The sequence below is a fragment of the Branchiostoma lanceolatum genome, chromosome 2 (genome assembly GCF_035083965.1).
Source record: "Branchiostoma lanceolatum isolate klBraLanc5 chromosome 2, klBraLanc5.hap2, whole genome shotgun sequence".
NCBI classification, from domain to species: Eukaryota; Metazoa; Chordata; class Leptocardii; order Amphioxiformes; family Branchiostomatidae; genus Branchiostoma; species Branchiostoma lanceolatum.
The window spans coordinates 23,408,807-23,434,353 of NC_089723.1; the positions used below are offsets into that span (position 1 = coordinate 23,408,807).

Consider the following 25,547-nt stretch of genomic DNA (forward strand, 5'->3'; position numbering starts at 1 on the left):
AACAACAACACTAATGCTATTGAAGTGGTAGTTAGCACCCTGTTTGCACATAATGTACCTAACGTTATAAAGTGGTGTACACATCCGTTCTCAGTTCTGTACGTAAGGCCCTTTTTCCACCAGACGGCGATCGCTGAGCGACTGTACAGCGACCTAACTTGGATTTGTGCGAACCTTGATTTTTATAATTGAAATACGATGCAAGGTGTTAAAGTATGACTTAAAAGACAACAAACACGCAAAACTGAAAGCTATTCGCTCTTTATCTACAATATTCCTTGAGCGATCTGTGGAATCTTTGGTCGCTCAGCAATCGTAGCCTCTAGGGCCAAGGCGGTGTTACGAGTACCACCCGTCGGAATGTCGTCTGGGCCCACACCTAACGATGCAAACAATCTAAGGTAACTGGGCGCCCAAACAGGACTTCAGACCTCGACAAATACCAAGGGAATGTCTAAATCACCATTCCACGGGGATCAGAGTCAATGTAGTGGTGTTTAATTTTTGTTGTGTACAGGTGGCAAGGCTGAGTAGGATTTTTTCGTCCCAATCAATCTCTTTTACAATTCGAGTCCACCAAAAGCCTTAACGTGCAACACATTACATATCTAGGGTGTATGTATCATTTTCTGACACAAATAAGGTCTGTATCGATATAGGGTATTTGTATCGATATAGGGTATTAAGTTTCAATTCTTAGTAATTCGTATCAAGACCTGATTAAGCTTAAGCAGCTCATATACAGCGCGTATCTTCGCAACTGCAGTTAGAACGGGGCCATTATTGACTGTGCTGCTGAAATATTTGCGAAGTCAACGCTGGTCTCGCCGCTGTGTTTAAATCATGTCTTTATCACTCTTCTTGTAAGATCAAATCATCGTGCCATATTTTGTACGATATATCGGTACTGTAAGTTGAGTACTTACCGTTTGGTGCACTGTAACAATCCCAGGCGTAGTAGGATAAAGTCTTAAGAGCCCTTCTCCCGACAATGTCGCCTGCGTTAAGACGTGTTTACCCGTCTCAGTCCTTACTCTTTTGATATATAGATCCCCACGATTGTATCTGCGACGTATCTGGCACGCCGCGGTCACGTGGTCCCCCTGATGGCAGGTTGCCTTTGTTTGAACAACATGTTAATACTGGTCATGCATGACGCCGACCTCCTGGGGGCGCTGCTGCACCGTCTTATTGATCGATCTTTGTGTTAGCCTCTGGTCATGGGCCGGCGACATTGTTCAGATGAAGGTCAAATCTGTAAGCTGACTTGCGTCAGGGGCTTGATTGAAAAAACTACAGATATAATAGTCACGAAGACTTTGAAGATTCTTACAATTGGGAAGCGCTATTGCGCTTTGTAGTTTCTCAATTTCAAAATCATGCTCATGACACAAATCTTTATAGTTAGTTCAAAGCGATTCTAAGTACATGTACTACTGTGATAACCTTTTGGCTGTTGTGGGTTGGCTGAGGTTCGGCGAAGTTGTATTTATCTAAATATTTCTATTACTTTGTTTATTACTCTGCTACTCGCATAACTTTCATCTCATTTTAGTTATATCTTATTTATCCTACGTTTGTTTTGAAAATTTGCTCAAATTTGTCTCTGTCTTATTTTATGTAGCATATCTGTGGCGTTGTAATATAATTTGTTGTACTTGAGTGCAGCGCCACTATGTCCATATCCTTGTGTAACGTGCTTTTAATATAGAAAAAGAAAAGAGATTATGAAAGTGTGGCTTATTTGTAACACAGTACAACTTTGTTCAGAAATACTAGTCAATTATACATCTTTCATACTTAGTATGAAGTGTGGCGACAGCCCTATGTCTTTTTATGTAATCTTGATTAACAGATGTAATTCACAGTGCTTTAGATAGGGGGCACTCTTACACTACATTGAATACGAACTTGACCGACTGGTGCAGGTAAGGGCCACTGGTACCTCATCATTGATCAGCTTCCAATGTACACGCAACATCTCAATGTTAAGCACAGTACGTACAAACATACCACTACATGTTGCCTTGGTGTACTGTTATATTTTTGCTTCTCGAAATGTTAACGGAAAACTTGCGACCAGACTAATCCTACCAAAGTAATGCTACCGTCCCATTTCCAAAGCGGAACCCGGCCGGGCTGTTTGCGAAATCATATTAAGAAATACAAAACATATGTTTAGGAGTGATTTTCGTTTTCTTTTGTGCCTTTTACATAATGTTTTTCGTTCCTTCAAGCTGCCCGAGGCTAATCAAAAAGGTTCCTATGATAGAATTTGAACCAATTGGCATTGGACATATCTAGGCGTTACGAGCGGTACGCGATGCCAGTGAAAGAAATTGGAATTAAAGTGATCTCGAACCAGTTAAGCTCAATGAAAATTTGAGTTATAACTTATTATTTGACTTCCACTGGTCATGACAGAGAAGAGGCGCTATGTACAGTCGTTACAAGTTCATTGTACCTGGAAAACTACTGTAGTTGTTAACGACAATAGCAAGTACAACAAACAGTGCACAACGCCCCATTCCTAAGAACTGCAACTCTATTTCCAGTAGCGTGCAGGTCGGTAAAACTTTCGCCAGTCCTTGCTCCAGAAGCAGGGCCACTAATCACTTGACTACGCACTGTGCACGAAAGTGTGCTAATCGTCTATGTAGTATGTAGACATAGATATGCAAAGTGAGGTACTAGATAGCACCAACTAATCATGTCCACAAATGACATGTATAAATTCTAAAACTCTCAAGGCCTTGTAGACAGAATGCGATCGGTTCCAAAATTTCCAGTTGATGTCTGATTTAGGATCTAATCCATCAATGTTAGCTGCTGTAAAGCCACATCTCATGAAACAAAGCCACAAAATGAGACGCACGATAGACCGAAAAAAGGGTTTGAGCAAAGTGCTAAACAATCTCTTGATTTTTGTCACCAGCAGCAATGTTGGGATAAATTATGACAACTATGTACAAACACTATCAGTAAGAAGAATTTTAATGTAAAAGTACTCCATTTCTATAGCAACAGTCGACAATTTGTACCTGAGAATTTCTCAATTCTAGGCTGTACATATAGACTGGTTATAGGACAGGCGTTACTCGTCACGAACTGCAATCAGAAAAGTAATTTGGACGCACACGTGTGAGTTTTGTTTGTCCTTGTCTTCGTAAAGATTGGTCTGAGGTGTCAAAACAATTTCCTCGGCGATTGACACCAGAGACGTTATGTTATATATAAAATGAGTTTTTCTGTTCACGTTAAACTTTGTTGTTCGGCACAAAGTGTCAGACATGGGGTCATTTGTTCATTGTAGAAAACAAAATCATAATAAAACATACAGAGTAGTTTCCGACTCGTCATAGATAGTTTCCAACTCATACATCATACGGCAGCGACATGACAGTCCACAAACATACACCTCAGCCTTTTTATATGCCAATCCGTAGACTTGTTACACAACAGACGTCAGTAAACACCATCACGTACTGTAATCAGAGAACTCATCTGTAAAACGTCATGTTTTCAGAACTCTTCGAGATTAGTCTTCAGGTGTCCAAATCAATTTCTCAAAGGCCTCAGAAACCAAATTACCTGTTTTTTGTCCCCATATATTTTCTTTTACTGAAATTATTGCGTGATGTAGCCGCAAGCAGTAAAAATACATAACACAAGATATACACAACCTCACAGGATATGCATATGGCACAATATCAGCAATTATAGTTGATCTTGTGGAGTGTGGATAACATGGACAGAATAAAACATTTCTACCGTTCTCGTGCACTGCACCGAAGGACTGCGGTACTCAGGCCAACGTTGTATTTATATATACATGAATATAAACACCTCGTCATCACGATATGTATAACGATATGACATGAAGGTCTTTGCTTCAGACAGGATGTGGTCAATTTCACTGTAGCATATACTGTAGTAGCTTGCTATTCTAAACGGTCGATGCAAGCACAGCGGCAGGGAAACCCTTAAATTGTACATCTTAGTATATATTTGAATCGGTAATTGTAAGCATTTACATATTTTTGCACTATTGAACAATAGACAAGGAGGACCAACTGTTGACGATGATAGTAAGTGGACTGTTGCTGTTGTTTACGTGGGTATCTCTGTGGCCGGGTTGTTCTTGTCTGCCAGCTGAATGTGTGATACAGCAGCAGCTGTACATTGGGACATCATTGGTTGATTGTAATTCTCTGAACCTTAACATGATTCCTGATGGCATACCACCCAACGCCGCACGATTTACTGCCAAGTTCAATAACATTCGAAACGTTTCCTACCTTCCGCAACTACCGCAACTGTCTACACTGGACCTAGGTATGAACTCAATTGAAACATTTTCCTGGACGTCTTTGCGTGTTCTGCCGGTTTTGAGGTCTCTTTTTCTAGCTGGAAACCGACTACGGTTCGTGCAGCTGGACAGCGTCGTTGAACATCTACCGAAGCTGGAAACCGTTGATGTAAGTTTCAAAAAAATTGTGTCGCTCTCTCAGTTCAAACTGGGGTGGCCACAGGTAACCACGGCTAAAATAACGGGAAACCCCTTTCACTGTGACTGCGACCTCTCCTGGCTGATCGACAAGCTGGCGTGTTTACAAGCCTGTATGGGGGGAGACGATAAGGCCTGTTGCCTGTCATGTTCAGCCTGCTTTCTAGTCGACAACGTAAGATATGCAGGAAAAAATGTCTGCCACAGTCCGAAGGGACTGAATAAGCTGCCTTTCTCAGACGTGTCCAGTCAGCGAATGGGCTGTGGACCACACCATTCAACCACAAGAGCTGACAAAGCTGCTACGGATGAGACTCAGAGTCAACTTGCTGACCAGTTAGAGGTTATGGTAACCCTCATCGTGCACGGAACTAGCCATTATGAAACTACCCCCAAACCAACTGAACATGAAAATAGCACAGGTTCAAATGCGTACAATGCTACCAACGGAACAAGTGGTAACTCTACAACTGCAAAAGGAATCACTCCCCAAAACGTGCTGCTCAGCGCCATGGCAGGGACGATGAGTTGCCTTACCCTGATGATACTGTGCCTTCGTCTGTACAAGAGGAAACGCTACAGCTTTACCCGAGCTACCTAAGGCTGCTTGAGACAGTGTGGCAGAACACGGGACTGACTTAAGACACTGCCAGCTCAGTCAGCGTTATAAATTATCTGCTACTTACAAATTAATTTGAAGCATTGCAAAGACAGAAACCATGCAAATCCCTCTAAGCCAACACTGTGGCTTGTGTTGGTGTGACCATCTCGCAAGTGATGATATAATTCTAGTAAATGACATGCATAGGGATTATATGGCTTACATGCTGTTACAGAATTTTTCTTTAGTTGCAATGTTGTAGTTCTGTGGATCGAGTGATGTTCAGGTACATTTCCCCATTCGTCACTGACGAAAGACAGCGGATGCTGTCTGAAACGTCTGTTTCAAAATCTTATCCGGTTGCTTGAGTAACTGTCATTTGGCGAATCTTCAGGTACACCGTCGCCGCTGAACCAAGGTAATAACAACAAAAGTTTTGCTTACATGATATAAGCAACAGATGTATATATCTTAAGGCATTGTGTGGCTTCTGTAGGTTCAATGTATCTTTCATGAATTGCTTTTAATGAACAAAATAGCATCTATTCTAGGACATAATGTTCTTTTTATACTTGATTTAGTAATTTTTCACTGCAAATAAAACGCAATTCTTCCCTGTAGGATCATGAAGAAGTGCGCACCACCAAATATCCGTAATAAAAAAAGCTAAGGGAGTGCTCACATGCATATTTGAAGTACTGGTTTATGTCGTTGATTTACAATACTGATTTGATGTTAGTAGAGAGGAATACAGAAATTAGTATTCGGTTCTTATATGATTGTACCAAAGATTGTAGTATATATATATATATATAACATGGTCTTATCTTAATTGAGATTACATTTTTTTTATTTTCACATTTAACTTACATGTAAAGCCATTTGTCAATGATGCCAACATATGAATTATCGGCTTCTTGAATGCACTATAAAAATGATAGATGTAACTGACTGGGACCATCCTCACCTTTTTTGTTAAGGAGGTTAGAGCTGTTGAGGAGACAGACTTACTAGAACACTTTTTAATGAAGCGAACTACGACATGAGATCTTCTGAGTTAAACTGTTGTAAACATCATGGTCAGTTGAAAACTGGCTCAGTAAATACCAAGGGAAATCCTGATAGAAAATCCCGATAGAAAAAAACCCACTAGACATTGGACACTGTCTTTCACATCAACTAGATACAGTCAAGCCGCACAAGTTACCACCTCTCCATAATGAGCACCTGGTCAATGTGATCACTTTTGGTGGTCCCTTGGATAATTTTTGCCATTGACACAAGTATTAAGAATCCTGCCTATAGTGGCCAACATTATATCTCCCCCTCGGTGGTCGTATTAGGCATTTTTTACCGGAAATACAATGCTGAATAGAGGTTGCTCGCTACGATATCCTTGTGGGAAATTTACCCTTAGAAAGTGACGTCAGCAGGCCCCTGGCCCACGGCAGTATACGTCTATAAACGTATGCCTGAGACTTTATGTATTCTTATCCGTAGACTGGTTACACAACAGACGTCACTAAACACCATCACGTACTGTACTTAGAGAACTCATCTGTAAAACATCATGTTCTCAGAACTCTTCAGAAATTGGTCTTCAGGTGGGGGCGTCAGTGTCAAGTCAAAATAAATGGAAGGGGAAATCACATTATCATTGTGATGAGGAGCAAAAAGTGCAAAAACAAAAGATGCAGCTCAACCTCACAGTGAATGCAAATAATTCTTTGTGAACTTTTAGGATGATCCAACTAATTTTGAAGTAATGGTTGATGATATGAACATAAAAAAAACTTTTATTTTGTTTGTTTCCGTGCCCTGAACCACATAATTGTGGTATATGTGCCAAAGTTGTACGTGAACTTGAATAAATATCGTCATCACGGTATGTAAAAGGATATGACATAAAGATATTTGCTTCAGACAGAAGGCGCTCAATCTCACTGTCGCGCGTACCGTAGCACCTTGCTGTTCCAAACAAGCACACTAACGGGGAACTTTGTACATTGAAGTATCAATTTGGAACGAAGTTATCGGAAGTATCTACGTACTAGGTTTACACTGCTGACCGACGGACAAGGAGGACCAACTGTTAAAAATGAAAGTAAGTGGACTGTTGCTGCTGGTTACGTGGGGATCTCTGTGGTCGGGTTGTTCTTGTCTGCCAGCTGAATGTGTGATACTGCACCAGCCGTACTTTGGTACATCAGTGGTTGATTGTGATTCTCTGAACCTTAACACCTTTCCTGATGGCATACCGCCCAATGCTGACCAATTTACTGCCAAGTTCAATAACATTCGAAACGTATCCTACCTTCCGCAACTACCGCAACTGTTTAAACTGGACCTAGGTATGAACTCAATTGAAACATTTTCCTGGACGTCTTTGCGTGTTCTGCCGGTTTTGAGGTCTCTTTTTCTAGCTGGAAACCGACTACGGTACGTACAGCTGGACAGCGTCATTGAACATCTGCCGAAGCTGGAAACCGTTGATGTAAGTTTCAACAAAATTGTGTCGCTCTCTCAGTTCAAACTGGGGAGGCCACAGGTAACCACGGCTAAAATAACGGGAAACCCCTTTCACTGTGACTGCGACCTCTCCTGGCTGATCGACAAGCTGGCGTGTTTACAAGCCTGTATGGGGGGAGACGAGAAGGCCTGTTGCCTGTCATGTTCAGCCTGCTTTCTAGTCGACAACGTAAAATATGCAGGCAAAAATGTCTGCCACAGTCCGAGTGGACTGAATCAGCTGCCTTTCTCAAACGTGTCCAGTCAGGAAATGGGCTGTAGACCACACCAGCCGACCACTAAAGCTGCCATGGTTCATACGGTTAAGACTCATAGTCAACAGCAGAGCAATGACACTTTTCTTATCAAACGTTTCGGAGATACAACCAATTAAGCAAAACCCAAAACGGAATGAATTAAGAACACAAGAATCCTACACGAACGACGTCTCAACAATGATGAACCCTACACAGGACATTACAAAGCCGTCTGCTCACACCATGGGTACGACGACAAGACAGGCCGAGGATGATGAACGCCCGGTTCTCTACATCTTCATCGTTGGGACCGGAACCTTTCTGGCCTTGACCTTCATCTTCATCATCGTCGGAATGAAGATGAAGAACAAACATTGCTGTAACTGCCGAGAAGAAGTCAACATGGGTTTGTTTGTTTATTTATTCGTTTACTTGTTTCTTTGTATGTTTGTTAAGATGCCAGTAGTAGTCTTTCCAGCATGTCCTGTTGTAGTATGATACAGACATACATGCATACATAGATTGAATAAAGATTACAATTAAACACCTTTAGTGACAATTTATAATCTTAATCAAGAATATACCTGATTCTATACATTGTACCTGATAAGCCTTGTCTAAATCTAAAATAGTTTAAGACTAACTAACAAAGGTTTTTAACATCACCATCCTCCACCTGACGATAGGATACTCATGTCACAGAGAGGCCAGAGGTCGGGATATCACAAGGATACAACCCTAAGAGTTTACCATCATGAATCCGTTTGAGAGTTTTCTGTTTGTGTATTTCTGCCAATCGCAGATCACCATTTGAGTCCCTAATATCAGCTTTGGTGGTTATTTTTTTGACTCAGCTTTTTTATCTTACCACGGCACCTTTGTTATGCACATATCTAAAAATGTCTTTACCGAGTTGAAGAAAAACATCTGACCTCCGGTACATCTGGTCGTACATTGTATCTTTGCAGGACCTGTCAATCACGGACACCCAACAGCCAATCAAATCACACCACCAATAGCCAACTCTCTCTACCAAGATACCACTGAAGAAGATGATCCGCATTACTACAGTGATGCATATGATTGTGCTGAAAATGATGAAAACCAAACTCCGGCACCAACCCTAAACTCGACACACCAGAGCATTACTGAAGAAGGTTTCAATCCAGAACATCTAGCCGTCCCGGGGAATGCTGAGCACTGCATGGGATCCACACATAGCGGGAGCTTGCAAGCATCCCGTTTGTATGCGTCGTCAGATGCCAACGCCTATGGAGAGCACTCAGCGATCCCGCACAATGAGAACTGCACAGAATCTACGGATGTGTACAATCATCCCCAAGCACCAATTGCATCACCCAATCTGTGCACATCGGCTGATGTCAACTCAGCAAACCTCAGCACAGAAGATTTGGATCATGGATACCCTGTAGGTCCTGATGACCTGTGCAGTGAACCCATATATGGCAGGCAGTCGCAAACAAATGCTACGTCATCCAGCTTGTATACACCAGAACACAACTCTGTAAACCTCTGAGTCAGCAGTTAGGACATCTCGCCTGTACTGCAAGTGTGACTGGTCTCCTACTTACTGAATAGGTCATACAGACCAGGGACTCAATCAGTACAACAACTGTAGGACTCATACAACTCTTACAGCTGTTCCTAGGTACAAGCCCCGACACTTACAGAAATGCGGTACTAGCACCGCCTAAGGATAAATTATAACGATAGATGAACGAAACATTAAGGACATTAACACGACAGGAATCATTGCAGAAATATATAGGTTAAGCACCTTATGGACGGACGAAGCATCACAATTAGACATCATTTAGCAGAAGTGATGGACACATTGGATCAAATCGAACAATAGAAGCAAAACAGCGCGTCGGTCAGTACCAGACACGATGGTAAACAGCACCTAGGACTGAACTTCCGTCATGACACTAGGCAGAACCAACTAAACAGGGAAAGTATGTAGGTACAAATATCCCCACATTGAGCACCTGGAAAATACTGATGGATCAAGTGGGAAATTTACAACGGCAAAATGACTCACTCCAAAAAAAACATTCTACTCATCTAAACATTTTATAGGGCTCCCTTGGAAATCAGTTACTTGTTAACTTGGGAACACCCTTAAGATTTATAAATAAATAAATCGCCATCGCAGGGACGATGGACTTATTATGACATTCTGATGATATTGTGCCATCGTCTGTACAAGAGAAAATGCAGTGGCTAAACCCAAGTTCTCTATGGCTGCTTAATGCAATTTCCTCAAACGGCTAAAGAAGTTCGCGTTGTCTACAGCTGACCTGACAACGATTTACACGGGCTATGTCAGGCCCATTCTTGAGAATGCGGTACCTGCTTGAACCCTAGGACTGACACGATCCCAAGCTGAGAAACTGGAAAAAATCCAGAAGCGGACGTGCCGTATCATTTTAGGGAACTCTTACACAGGCTACTCTCGTGCACTGCAATGTATTGGACTGCAGAGAAAAGGGGGCAGCTCTGTCTCAAGTTTGCAAAGACATTGTTAGAGTCCGAGTACAGAGACTGGCTGCCACCGACCAGGCTTCATGTTTCAGGCCGCGTAACTAGAAACAGCATGAAACTGAACTGCCCCAAAGCAACAACAAACAGATACAGCAATTTTCCCATCCTACAATAAACATACTCATACAGGAGGTTATACCTATCTATCTATCCAGTGAAGAAAAAAAGTTTTGTATTTTGATTTTGGCATCTTGAACTTGAGTTGATTGTGAAACTTAGAGAACGTAGTAAAAATGCATTGATGTATTCTTGGGAAGATGTTGCTGTTCACTGCTATAACATGATGTAACGTGGTAGCTGATTTCAGTCTGTGTAAGTTTGGTCCAGGTTGGTTTAGAAGTGACATGTTAGGACAGATCATTGTCTGTGTTTTGTGGAAGTAATGAACAAAATGAATTTGCACAATACTGGTGTTGTCAGTGTAAAACTATGTTTCAAAGTAGTCTTTCTTGAGTAGACTTATGCAGGAGGTTATACCTATCTGTCTACCTAGTGAAGAGGAAAAAAGTATTCATATTTGAGCATAACATCTTTAACTTGAAATGATGTGAAATCTAGACAAATGTGAAAGTAATGAATGTAACGTGGCAACTGAGTTTTCAGTTTGTGTAGGTTTCGGTCATGTTTAATTTAGAAGTGACATGTTAGGACAGATCATGGTCTGTTTAATGTGGAAGTAATGAACAAGAGTAATGTGCACAATGTGTTTGTATTGTTGTCACTGTATGTATAAAAGTAGTATTTCTTTGTGTATAAATTTTAACCTAGCTGTGTCAGTATTGGCCCATGGCTGTCCACATTATGGTATGTGGTGATATTTCAGTATATAGTATTGTGACTTTATTCAGATTCATAGAGGCTATTTTGGTTGAATCAAGAAGGTGATGCTATTAGGACAACATTTGATCAAGACACATTAATGTTAACTTCTATTTGATTTAGCAATTCTATTTCAAAATGTTTCATTTGAATTTTGTATATTGAAAAACTGTGTCTATTTTACTTCTTTCACATGTATCAGGCAAAAAGTTATAAGTACGATTGCTTATACAGTATAAAGCCTTGTACTTAGGACCATAAATATAAAACAAGAGCAAAGACACAATATCAACATGATTTAATCAACCAATTTACCATATGGTCAAGATTTCACATATGTATATATGATATGAGGTGATGATCTTTACCCAAATAACACAAGCTGGTCAGGTTAAGTATGAACGTGCTATATTGGCAAAGACGGCTATTCTAGTATTTTCTTATAAGTTATGCATTCGTTTTCCTGCTCCCTACGAACCTACCAAATTTTATCATGATCCATCCAATGCTTCTAAAGTTATCCTGTTCACAAACAAACAAACAAACTAACTAACAAAAAAAGGTCCACTGCAGTACAGGAATCTGCCAAAGGGCCCATTTTCGAACTTTACCTTTGTCTCTCCAACAGTAACCTACTCACCACAAATTATGAACATCCATCCATTTAGTGGAAATAATGACCTTCTAATGGTCTTTGTATTGTGCTTCTGCATGGACGTCTGCCATTAATAATTCAAATGTCATTTTGTAAATGTTTCAGCGAGGACAACGTGTCTTTGATGATGATGAAAGTAGAAACATTTGAGCAACGAACACACGTTACACTGTACGCCCATGCAGGGGTTTGTCTGGTTTTCTTCGTGCTTACCATTTTGGACAATATTAGCAAGGAATTGAATTGTTAAAAAGCGTGAGTTTTGAATAAAACGTAACTGACAAAATGGGCATCTGTTGTTACTGTATCTGTTATAAACGTTGAAGCTCATACCACGCCTGTTGAAGCGCCACCTATATCCATGTACACATTACTTCTTGCCCATAATGTTGTTTTCATGGTCATATGACGAGCTTGTGCTTACTCTTTACACTCTGCTCAATGGAATTCTGCCATTGATAAATAAGATATCATTTTGTAAGTGTTTTAGAAACAATACCGACAAAGGCAGTCGACATCCCAAACATGATGAAAGTGGGAAACTGTGGTGAACAACAACAATCGATCCAACTTGGATGACAACACGTCAAATTGATTCTTCGACAACATTTGTTGATGTATACTGGTCAAGTAATACATGAGATATCTCCCAGTTAACGAGCAATGCCAATGCACCTTCGATAGAGAAACAGGGAGGCAACAAACAAAAGGCAGATGAAGTTAACGGTATGGAAAAATACACAAACATAAACCCAGTTGAGTAAATTACTCCCAAGCTGGACAAACACCAGTACTAAAGTCATATCAACAGTCGGTAGATTGACGCATAACGTTGCAGAAACAACGTGCCATGACTTATGAATAAGGGTCAATCGTTTCAACTTGGATGACAACATCTGACATTGATTCTTCTGCAAAAATTCAGCAGGTGTTCTTTTACCAGTACTGGTCAAGCAAGACATGAGATATCTCCAATGAAAAAAAAACTGCGTCATACTTCCAGTTAACGAGCACTGGCCACTGCGCCTTCGATATAGATACAGGGAGGCAACAAACAAAAGGCAGATGAAGTTAACGGTATGGAAGAATATACATGTGTGAACATGCTGAATCATTCTACGTCACCTTATTCCATGGTAACATGACTTATTGTCTGCCGCGATTTCTTGGAAACGGTCATATGACGACTGCGTGAGTTTGTTAATGTGACACATTTAGTGGAAATAATGACCATCTAATAGTCTCTACACTGTGCTATATAGACTTATTCCATTAATAATTCAGATATCATTTTGTAAATGATTCAGCAAGGACATTGTGACAATATTGGCACAGGCATCCAAGATACCATACACCATGGACATTTCTATATACATGTAATGTCCTGGCATACACCATAAAAGTGGAAATCCTTGAACAACTAACACACATTACACTGTACGCCCATGCAGGGATTTGTCTGGTTTTCTCCGTCGATCTATGCTTACCAACAATATTAGCAAGGAATTGAATTGTTATAAAGCGTGAGTTTTGAATAAAACGTAACTGACAAAATGGGCATCTGTTGTTACTGTATCTGTTATAAACGTTAAAGCTCATACTACACCTGTTGAAGCGCCACCTATATCCATGTACACATTACTTCTTGCCCATAATGTGTTTTTTATGGTCATATGACGACCATATTGATGATTTAGTACGTTATTGGGACCAATTAAGTGGAAGTAACGAGCGTTGTATATTCTCTACACTGTGTTCAATGGGATTCTGCCATTGAGAAATCAGTTATCATTTTGTAAATTCGTCTAATTTGACTCCAATGGTTACCAAAGTCACCGTCTTTTTGTTGGTTTTAGTTGCCTCATTTATGAATACATCAAATGTTGAAAATTCTTTGTTTAAGATGCTAAGAAGTCTGGTGTGCTTAATTTGTGGCTCATGATTTAGAACTCAGGTCTCTTTTTTCATCTTATATTTCTTTTATTTCACCCAATCAACCACCCACCACCCTCTCTTTTGTTTTCTGCCAAAACCAAGGACTGAGAATTTAGATCGATGTGTACGAGTTTTGACACAAACACGCACACGCGAGAACACACACACACATATGCACACAGATTACAAACACATACACAAAGGTAACCTAAAACTCAGTGGAGTAGATTTTCTCCCAAAGTGGACAAACACCAGTACTATTACTAAGGTCAAATCCATAGTTGAAAAATTGACACATTACGTTGTAGAAACAACATTCCATGGCTTACGAACAGCGGTCAACAACCTGCAAATATTCAACATTTGTTCTGATGTATTTTACCAGTACTGGTCAAGCAATACATGAGATATCTCTCACTACATGGCTGCACCGTACTTCCAGTTAACGAGCACTGGCGACTAGTGCAAGAAACAGGGAGCCAACGAACAAAAGGCAGATGAAGTTACCGGTATGGAACCGTACACAAACATAAAACCCAGTTGAGTAAATTACTCCAAAACTGGACAAACACCAGAACTACGGTCATATCAACAGTTGATAGATTGACACACAACGTTTCAGACACAACGTGCCATGACTTATGAATAGCGGCCAATCGATCCAACTTGGATGACAACATGTCAAATGGATTCTTCTGCAAATATTCCTTAGATGTTCTGATGGGATTTACCAGTACTGGTCAAGCAATACGTAAGATATTTCCCATGAAAAAAAACTGCGTCCTACTAGCTTCCAGTTAACGAGCACTGGCCACTGCACATTCGATATAGATACAGGGAGGCAACAAACAAAAGGCAGATGAAGTTAACGGTATGGAAGATTATACATGAGAAAACATGCTGAATTATTCTACGTCATCCTACCCCAACATGGCTTACTGTCTGCCGCGATGTCTTGGAAACGGTCATATGACGACTGCGTGAGTTGGTTAATGACACTGTTGAATGGACTTCTGCCATTAATAATTCAGCCATAATGATGACTCCCATTATGCCTTTTATGTTTCCAATGACTCATAGAGACTGAGGGAGTTAGCGAGATAGAAATTATTTCGTGTTTTCTGCTGCGAATTATTGGATCTTAGCAGGAACAAAGGTAGTGTCCCTGGAGTGTGCTATTTCTGTTGAGGGGTGATCAAGTCAAAATGAATTCACCATACTAGAATCAGGGTAGTTATTTAAGTCCTATATGAAACAAAAGTTATAATTGGCTATCAGTTAACATGTCTCGAAAAAGCATTAATGATTGAGCTTTCTCAGCCAGTTTTCTATTGCCTATTTTGAGATGAATAAATGATAAATAGATGCTCAGTAACCGTCGATGCAATGGTCTCGTCCTGTTATACCTTGTCGAATGATAAATTCTTAGTGCCTCCTCATTTAGAACTGAGGCAGTTCGTGGTGTGTACAGTTCTTTTCTTGTATCAAAAGTTAGTATTTGTGCATGCCATTTTGTTTTTAGTGAGGACAAAAATCCGCTTTTGAGGAATCGTCTGACAATCAAATTGAACAGAATCTTTTTAAACGCTTTCTAGTTTCTATTTGTAAGTACAGATATTGTTTTCCTTTGTCAAAATACAATACGGCTAAAATCAACATGTGGTAGGACAAACAAGAAGAAGGGTACCGTGAAAAGAGGGAAGGTGTGCACGGTGGGAACATTTCTGTACCGGAGTTACTCTGCTGGAAGACAAACTGGAATAACATGGTGGTTTTCCGACTGCTCTGTGTCCTCGGGATCTCTTTCGCCTGCCTCATAACCGCCGAGCAAGGTAAGATACACTTGCAATAATCAATATTCGGACGTTCAAGAAAGGGTACGAAAGGAACTGTAACGAATTGGGGATGTCCAAATAACTTAGCCTGAGTACCAGCCTCCGTAGTGACCACTGGCTCATAAAAATTCGCTTGCTAACCACGGTTAGCACGCGAATTTTTTTGAGCCAGCGGTCACTACGGAGGCTGGTCCTCAGGCTATAAATAACCTACATGAAGAAAATCCATGAATGTCATTCGAACACTTATAAATTTTAGTACGTTAACGCAGGTGTTACAATTATGTTAGCAAGATATTGTTATATAATCTATGACGCGTTGTATGTTCCCAACTGCATACTGAATAATGTTGTTGCTTTTCTAATTCATCTACCAGAATTATGCCAGGAGGGAGATGGGGTATCCTACCGAGGAACTGTCTTTGTGACCGAAACGGGCAAGACGTGTCAACGTTGGGATAGTCAGACTCCTCATCCTCACGGTGTGACACCCGCTTATTATCCTTCATCCGGACTGGAGGAGAACTACTGCCGGAATCCAGACGGCGACACAGGAGTTTGGTGCTACACCACTGATCCTAGCACAGAGTGGGAGTATTGTGACGTACAAGTTTGTGGTAACGAAAGGTCTAATTCTGTAATCTTAGATAAGAGCTGATTTTAGTTCATGGAAATGACGTTCATCACCTTCGCCAAGAAGGTTATCTTTTGGGACTTTGTATCTGTCTGTTTGTGATGCATTTTTCTCTGTGTGTTTGTAAACAGCATAACTCAAGAAGTCGTGGATGGATCTTTATGATATTTGGTATGTTGTTAGGTGTTGGCAAAATAAAGGAATGGTTAGAATTTTGGCCACTAGCGGTGCCGCGGGCATGCGCATATAGATATTTCCCCAATATATTAGGAATCAGGATGTTAATAAGATTTGCCTTTTTTGCTATTTTGGCTCTTGCATGATTATACGAAAGGACAGCTACACGGAATAGTGTTATATCCCAGGTGGCGCAGTGTACGGCGTTGATGGCTGATAATAGGATTTCACTAACCATTGATTTATAAGTTACCATGGCAATCACACCATGCTTAATCCTAGTAATTTGAAATTAGAATGTTTGTATAACTGACTCATTACTTTGAAATTCGCATTTGTTAGTTTATAAGGGTGCATTGCGTCTTTTGAGCTGCTCTTTTTTCTGCCCTGTCATTCCAGATGCCTCTTCTGCAACATCGCCATCAATTTCATCATCAGCAATGTCCAATACTCCGGTACCTGATGGTAGGTATCTAATAAGGGACACAATTAACATCAGTGACTAAGAATGGGACTGGAAAACCAGGTTTTCTTAGAAAGAGACATGCACACAATGAAATACAAATCATGCAAATTGGAAATTGCTTTGCATAATTAAAGTAAAATTCTATAATTGCCTTGTTTTTTATAAAAGGACTTTAATACAAGTAAAGTATGTAATTCATGGCAGGAGGAATTATTATTATATTAACAGATACCAATAATGCAGATAAGGGCGTAATTTGCAAAATTCATGAAAAAGTGCTATAATGTTTCAGTGGATAGAATGGTGGGAATTACATACATGTGACATATGTACGTTAGCTAAAGCTATACATCATTCTTCATAGATTATGTGAATGAGCAAGTCATTTGCATAATTCGTAATGAAATATAAACATGGCGTTCTGCAAAAAGAAATGGCTTTTACACATGCAGCATATACATTTTAGTAGAAAGAACCATCATCTCAGTTAGACTATGCTAATTACAGCCTTATTTGAAAAGTTAATGAGGCAAGATGAAACAATAAATCAAAGGGCCTTAATATTTCACATAGATATGATGTATGAACTCCAGTTTAGACAGATTTTAGATAGTATGTTAACGTAAGGACTGCATTTATGTCAGCCAGACGGTAGTTGTTTACTCTAACACATGTTGCATATTCCCAAACTGCAAACTTGATTCTTTTTTCAATTCTAATTTATCTACCAGATTCATGCTTGGTTGGAGATGGTGCATCCTACCGAGGAGCAGTCTCTGTGACCGAAACAGGCAAGACGTGTCAACGTTGGGACAGTCAGACACCCCATGCACACGATTATCCTGCATCCGTATCCGGACTGGAGGAGAACTACTGCCGGAATCCATACAGCGAATCTTACAGAGTCTGGTGCTTCACCACGGATCCCAGCACGGTGTGGGAGTTTTGTGACGTACAAGCTTGTGGTTAAGGTCTATATCTAATTCTGTAATCTTACAGCGCTGATGTCTGTAACTTCTGTGTTAACCTTGTCAGTTTATTTGAATACATCTTGCTACATCCAGGTTCTAGCATATTTGGGTGAAATAAAAGAAATGTATTGCGTCATTTGAACTGATCTATTTTCTGTCCTGTCATTCCAGCTGCTTCTTCTGCAACATGAGCATCAGGATCACAATCAGCAATGCCTAGGACTCCGGTACCTAATGGTAGGCATCTAACAAGGGACTCAATTATTGTTCAAACATGTATTTGAAAGCAAAATGCCCTGAAATTTTCCTGAGCATGCATGCATGGGTCTCTTTTCCTTTTTGTAGGAAACGGGCTTTTTAAAGGCTCTAACCCATCTTAACCAGGAGCGAATGAGACACGCACAGCAAAACGATGTGTGCTCACTCCTGACTCCCCAAACTCAGAATGAAACTGCGTCCGATTAAGGCCAAGTGCGCATATGTGGAAGTACAATGACGGAAAATATTTAACAGGCGTGATGCTCCTTCTTTCTGTTCTTTTGCTATTTTCAGCGAAAATGTTGGTTCCTGAATCATTATATATGAGCGCCAGATAGGCTGGAATTTTTCATACAGGTGTCTTAGACGTAAATGCATCGTTCCTTTTTTGTGACACACTCAATAAAACTTCTTTGGTAGTTTTTTGTGCTATTTGTGGTAAAAAGAATTGTTTTGGGGGTACTTGGGTCATTTTACAAAAGTCAAATGACCTAGATTTTTTGTCATTTCTTTGGGAAGCTGCTACTGTATCTGAATTTCGTACTCTTTGGCTATTACACCAATAAAAATATATTATTCGGGCTCCTGCGTTATCATGGAGATGTCAAATGACCTGAAATTTCATATGGAAGTGCATTGATCGTGCACATTTAGACGCCCAAATGCATTTCGGGATTAAACATGCCCAAAAGAAAACCTCAAAAAGTTATTCATGAATCATGCAGTATTCAAAGAAGGAAGGGAATAGAATTGGTGCACACACAAACCGCACCCACACTAGATTTCAGTTGATTTGGATTTGATACCATTGCACAGGCGAAAATGAACATTTTGGGCTTACAATGGCGAAAAAAGATAAAATGAGTTTATATCCCTGTATAAAGGAGGACACTTTACCTATTTCCAATACATCCGTATACTGTATTACTAGATTTCAGGTCTTTTGACTTTGATATCACCGCACAGGAAAAGAAATTATACATTTTGGTCTAAACAGGGCATAATACTACACAAAATCATTTTTAAGACCTGCATCCAAAAATTGACATATAGGCCTAGTTATAGTTTTACTTTGCACAACTTCTGTTGTTTGGTGGAGAAAATGACAAGCTGATGATTTATGCAAATGAGGGCCTCATTTGTTATAAAACCGCTTGCATTACTTTTTGATTCCCTCTTGTAAAATTTTGAATACATGTTCCCAACCCTGTGCCAAAGCTCAAGTCACTTGGCTGAAATACCTTGGACAGGTACATGAAATAGTGCCGGAGTACATTTGTACCCCAGGCCTTCAAATAATCAGTCTGACGAATGGTATTGTTGGGGTTAATTACGGGAATCTAATAATCGTGGTTATGTCGTGTCCAAAGCCATATGGAGTACAGTACTCCTACAACATCTTACAATGACAAGGACATTAACAGAGCTCACGAAACATTATTCAATGCCTTTTGTATACATGTAGTCTTTCTTCGGTCTAAATCTTAAGCTTCTTTAAATCTTTAGCTTTAGTGATTTGAATTTTCAACAAGATATTCACAATGTAGATACTGAATTAAAGACTTGGCAGTCGTTTCAGATTAGCTCCTGCATTTATCTTTTTTTTTTTACTTCCCCGCCCATTAGTGCACGCCGGATCCGAGGCCATCAGTAAGCTATTTGTCTTAGTCGCTGACACGTTGGATAGAAAAATTCTTCAAGTTGACACTACTTCCGGATTAGTCGCCACCCTTTTGCTCGGAAATGTAGGAGAACCCGGTGCCCTGGACTACGACCCGCTCACCGACTACGTGTACTGGTCAGATGATCAGGACAACGACATCAAACGGGCTCGTCTTAATGGGAGTGGCGGAATAGAGACCATCATAACATGGACCGGCGACAATCGTGAGTTACAAATCAGTATTATCTTTTGATTACATACCACATGTTGCCGTTTTACAAAGCAGTATCCAGATCCTCAAATACATTGCATGTGTAAGTATACATAATTCTTGTACCTGCGTATCAACCTGCACCAGTGGGGACCAATCCTTTTCGTCATCAAATTTGCAGTAAGCTAATGGAAGCATGTGGATTAAAGTTATGCATGTCTATGTTTTTATTCTGCATTTCTTATTAGTTTTAAACAATGTGTTCGGGGCTGTATACAATAGAAGGTACCGGTCTATTGGTGAAACCCTGACGACTTTTGGTAATCAATCTGCGTACACTGTGATGTTGTTGTGGTTTACTCCAAGTATCGGGATGTTCTATCATAAAACTATCATTAAGATGCCATCCCTAATTTGTGCATTTTCAAACATTTCTTTTTGTTTACGGAGAATAAGTGTGATAATGTCACGCTTTTATGCATGCTGCAGATGCTGATGGTCTGGCATTGGACCATGCTGGGGGGAACATCTACTGGTCATCCTATGATGCAAGAACTATCTCTGTAGCGAGGATGAATGGATCGTCCCCCAGGACACTTCTGACGTCACCGGCCATCGGGCGTCCTTACGACCTGGTTCTGGACCCCAGGAATGGGTGAATAAAATATATTTCATTGTTAAAACATGAGCCGCAAAAATCCCATCTCGTACAGATACCAAGGTAAATGTTAAGCTATGTAGTGTGTTAGCGTTGAGAGTACTTGTAACACCAGAGAGGTAACCATGGGTGTAGAACTTGTTCGGTAGTTGTAGAAGTGACGTCACTAGTGTGTTTGCCTTGAATGTAGCTGCGAGGAGACTAGTCTACCACTATAGTATCACTCTCTGCACTTCTTTTATTCAGGAATGAAATACTTGTTCGCTGTGATGCCATATTCTTTCGGTTTAATTATTGTTACAATGTTTATGGTCTCTATTTTGACAAATTTGGCAACTTGCTTTTTCACGCCTTCGCACTTATTAGATTTGGTGATGTCACCCGTATAATTTACTTGTTGTGACCTAATCAATGATGTAATGCACAATAAAACTGCAAATCTAAGAAATTTTCACGAATATATGAGATCTTTGAACTTTTGTTCTTTGTATGCTGGACACGTTTCCACAGACTTATGTACTGGGTGGACGCTGATAATAGCAGAATTGACCGTGCTGCGATGGACGGCAGTAGCCAGGCAACCATCATCAGGAATCTAATTACTCCCGGCGCAATTGCACTGGACTACAATGGTGAGAAAATAGGCACTAGTAAGGGACATTTTGCCAATATATGTATTCATACACAAAGGCAAGATTAATCTGCCAATTTGTCTTCAGTAGATCATTGTCACCCCATTCAAGCTTTTGTGGCTATATCACTGGAAAGGTTGTTTCATTTGTTCCCTCCTTAAAAAATTGAGGTTTTGTTTTTGGCGTGTCTGTCTGTTTGTGGACATGCGTATTTGCTGAGGAAATTGCTTGCGAGTTGCCGGTTTGCTTGCTTGCTTGCTTCTTTGTTTGTTTTTTCAGATACATGTGATCAGCATAACTTCAGAACGGCTTGATGGATTGTGATGATATATTATATTTGGTATGTAGGGAGGTCAAATTTAGGCCCCCTAGTGTACGACATTGATACCGCAACAGAATTTCCTATTTTTGAATCTATTGTCCTGGACATGCTAGCGTTTTTATTTTTAGATAGCTTTTGATGTCAGAAAAATGTGACGGAAATTTGGTCCCCCAGGCAGCTTGTTCTGGAACTACAGTGGCGTTTTTGTCGAAATATTCCAAAGAAGATAACACAGGAAAGGAACAATGATCTTAATGATTTAGAGAACGTTGTTAGATCAGACAAAGATGATCACAATGAAATGCAAATTATACAAATTAGGACTTAATCTGCACACTTAAGGAGGAAATTCTGTTATGCCAGTATTTCCATAATATGACTTTAATACATGTAACATATGCAATCTATGGCAAGTGGGTACCAATTTTGCAAATACTGTATAGGTCTAATTTTCATGACTAATGCAAAAGTGACACAATTCAATCAAGTGGTGAATGATAGTAATCTCATACTTATGACATGTGTAAGTTATTCAAAGGTGTACATAACCGATGCATGTATTATGTAAATGTGTGAGTCATTTGCATAATCAAGATATTTCACGGAGGCACGAGGTCTCCGAACTCTCGTGCTTACAGACTACTACAAGTACGTGGAAGATGCTACATATGTGCAAGTCTTCTCTCTATGCAGCACTCTCTTGGCGCAGCAGTTACAAATTGGTTAAAAATTTTGTAAGATCATTATATTTGTTCATCCCATTTAGAGGATCGGCTGTACTACTCTGATCAAGAGTTCGGCATCTACAGTGCAGACCTGCTGGGCGATGATATCCTAGAACTCCACAATGAACTAGGGAAGACTGTTCATGACATTGCTGTTGATGAGAACTTCGTTTACTGGTCGTCTTCCTGGTCTGGTGAATCAGAAATGTACAAGCATGGGAAAATTGGAAGGTAAGGACATTCATTTCCATTCTCTAGTGAACATACATTCTAGCATGAAAACTGTAGTTCCCATACGAAAATTCTACATACTAGTCTTCATTGAAATGAAGTACATATCAATGAACATATAAAGCCTAGATGTGGGCTGATGTACTGACATCTTTGAAAGCTTATTTTATAATATATACTTTTGTATAGGCATATGCATACATAAAAAGACAACAAGATGTTCTGTTCCAACCCCCCAGGTTGTCCAAGTCGAACATGACCGTAATTGTCCTTGTGGGAGACTTGACCTACCCATTTGGCATCTACCTGTCGACGGCAGTGCTTCCTGGTGTCACCACAGGTAAGAAAATCTCCTGAAAGATTCACCAATATCAGTTCCTCCATCTTGTAAGCAACAGGCTCAGGTAATCAAACTAGTAAACCATTTATCTCACATCTCATACCTATATCTGGAAATTCACGCCTGCTTACATGACATTCTGTCTGGTGTTCTTCGTCAAACGGAGGATGTTAGGAGTAATAAAATCTTAACTCTAGACTTAGTCAAGAGTTTTTCCAGTTGGAAACACAATCGTGGCTGTGTTTGTACATCGGAAATATCACGATGTTGACATCATATAAGAGGCTTCTTTGCAATTAGCTACCTATCCAGGTCAAAGTAACTTATATGACATTGTTCACATAAAATACTGTTCCCCTGTACTTAGCTATCAATGTTTTAAATGTACATGAGAAGGTTGAAATCAGTTGCCCATACTGTGAGGAAACGTCCAGAACACGAGATATAGAAAGCCGATGTTCATCTCCAATACCGTAGAAAGACGGTAGGAGGCCCATTGTTGACCTTTTAAGTTTAAAAAACTTCGTTTTCCCGAGCCCACCTTTTTTGCGAAGGTAATAAAGGGCGCGATTAACAGACTGTTTCCCTACACAGAAACCAGCGCCTGCGCCCTCGGCTACTTTCGGTGCGTACACGAAGATGCCTGCGTCTTGGCATGGAAGCGGTGTGACGGGCATGCGGACTGTTCATACGGAAGTGACGAGGAAGGTTGTGGTAAGTTGAGCACAGAAAATTATCATGGTTATTGACGTGTAGTTACTCGTATATCTTGCAGACATGATATTCTGCGTCACTGTTTGCAAAGACGATGGAAACATTTCTTGATGTTAATCATCTCCCTCCTACTGTCATCTTGCTCATGTTCATCTATCTCACCCAGCTTTTGTTTAAAACCTTTTGAGCCTTGTTCTGTCGTTACCTGTAATGATTCATTTGCATGTTGGGCATTCTTTGCATGTCTGAATCGATGATTATTTTCTTAGGAATTATTTGTATTTCTAAATCGATGATTATTTTATTATTGTTTGACAGTGCTTGCTGTCAATGTTTAAAGTATGTGATTGCTGTAATGTCTATATTGCTATACTGTTTAGAGTGCAAGGCAATTCCTGCGGATTTCGGACTCCATGGTAGACTTGCGATGCTGCCAAATCAGCTGGGGCAAACGACATTTGAGGAGATACAGAATTCCTCTAGCTCTGTGGTGGAGCTTCTCGACAATTCGACCAGCAATGCAGAGAACCAACACCCCGAGCTCCGGGAATTTGTATCTGCGGTCATCTTCCCTCGATGTTTTGACGATGAGAACATTACTTCCTGCTTTACATCTATAAATGCAGACATCTGCCTGTGAGTAAAAACAAAAGGACATTCTAGAAAGGATTTTGGTGATTTAGATACGCTTGTTTTTTATTTGTTGTTGCTTTTTAGATGTTTACCAATATCCACCTGGTCATCCATACTCAAGATTACAACGTTAACGCTCTCGCTTGAATTGCATTGATTTGTTCTTTAAAATTTGTTTCAAATGTCCGTTGTTGCTGGCCTGGTGGTAATGGTTGTTCTAACTATGGCCATGTTTTGTAGGGACACACAACTACTACCGTGCCGTTCTTGGTGCGAGGAAGTCCTCAATATGGCCGATGACCGGATGAAGAGCCTGTTCCCTGACTGTGATCTGTTTCCGTCACCACAACAAGGATGTTGGAACATTGAACCAGAGAAGAAGAACAGTGAAGGTAGTAGTAAGACTGGATACATCAATTTTCACTAGAAGTAGCCAGATTATGTCACTCAAATTCTAACATTTCCCTGCATGCTCACTTCACAGATCAGAACATTATTACCTTCGTCGTGTGTGTGTGTGTGTATGTATGTATGCATGTATGTATGTATGTATGTATGTATGTATGTATGTATGTATGTATGTATGTATGTATGTATGTATGCATGTATGTGGTTAAACAGCAGGACTCAAGAAGCTAAGGAAGGATCGTCTTGATAGTTGAGATGTGGGTAGGTCTTGATGCGCCCTGGAAATTATTAGATTTTGGGCCCACTAGCGACACCCGCCAGCAGAACTTCCGGTTTTGATCTTTTGCTCTGAGCAGTAGAGAATAACTGTGTAGAGAGTAAATGTGTAGGTTTGGGTCCGCTATCGGCTTTTTTGGAACTACAGGAGCAGATTTTGTTACAGACTTTGAAAGAAAATAACTGAAGAAGGGGTGGACGGATTGTCATGATTTTTGGTATGTAGAGTGATGATTTACTGGAATTAAATAATGACTATGCAAATCAATATCTATTTTGCATAATCAATGAGAAAAGGTTATACGTCCGCTGTAGTTCATGATTGTCCTCTCAAAACATGATATGTGTAACCGAGAAAGAGAGAAATATTGATAGATATCAATTATGCAAATAAATACATTATTTGTATCATTAATGATAGAATACCATAACTCAAGATGGGGTTGACGAATCACCATGAATTTTGGTTAAGTGATGCTCGGTAAAATTCAATGGAAATTAGGTAAATCAGAATCTAATTCGCATAATTGATAATGAAATCTCATT

At 40.1% G+C, this 25,547-nt stretch overlaps 1 protein-coding gene across 1 annotated transcript; it reads left to right on the forward strand.

Annotated features, from left to right (window-relative positions):
- The first annotated feature begins 8,116 nt into the window (after nt 1-8,116).
- Nucleotides 8,117-24,324, forward strand: LOC136426939 (low-density lipoprotein receptor-related protein 5-like). Its single transcript, XM_066415658.1, has 8 exons — nt 8,117-8,279; nt 19,815-20,075; nt 20,552-20,717; nt 21,231-21,352; nt 22,441-22,630; nt 22,870-22,970; nt 23,565-23,684; nt 24,065-24,324. The coding sequence occupies exons 1-8, from the start codon at nt 8,117-8,119 to the stop codon at nt 24,322-24,324; spliced, it is 1,383 nt and encodes a 460-aa protein (XP_066271755.1).
- Nucleotides 24,325-25,547: the final 1,223 nt, after the last annotated feature.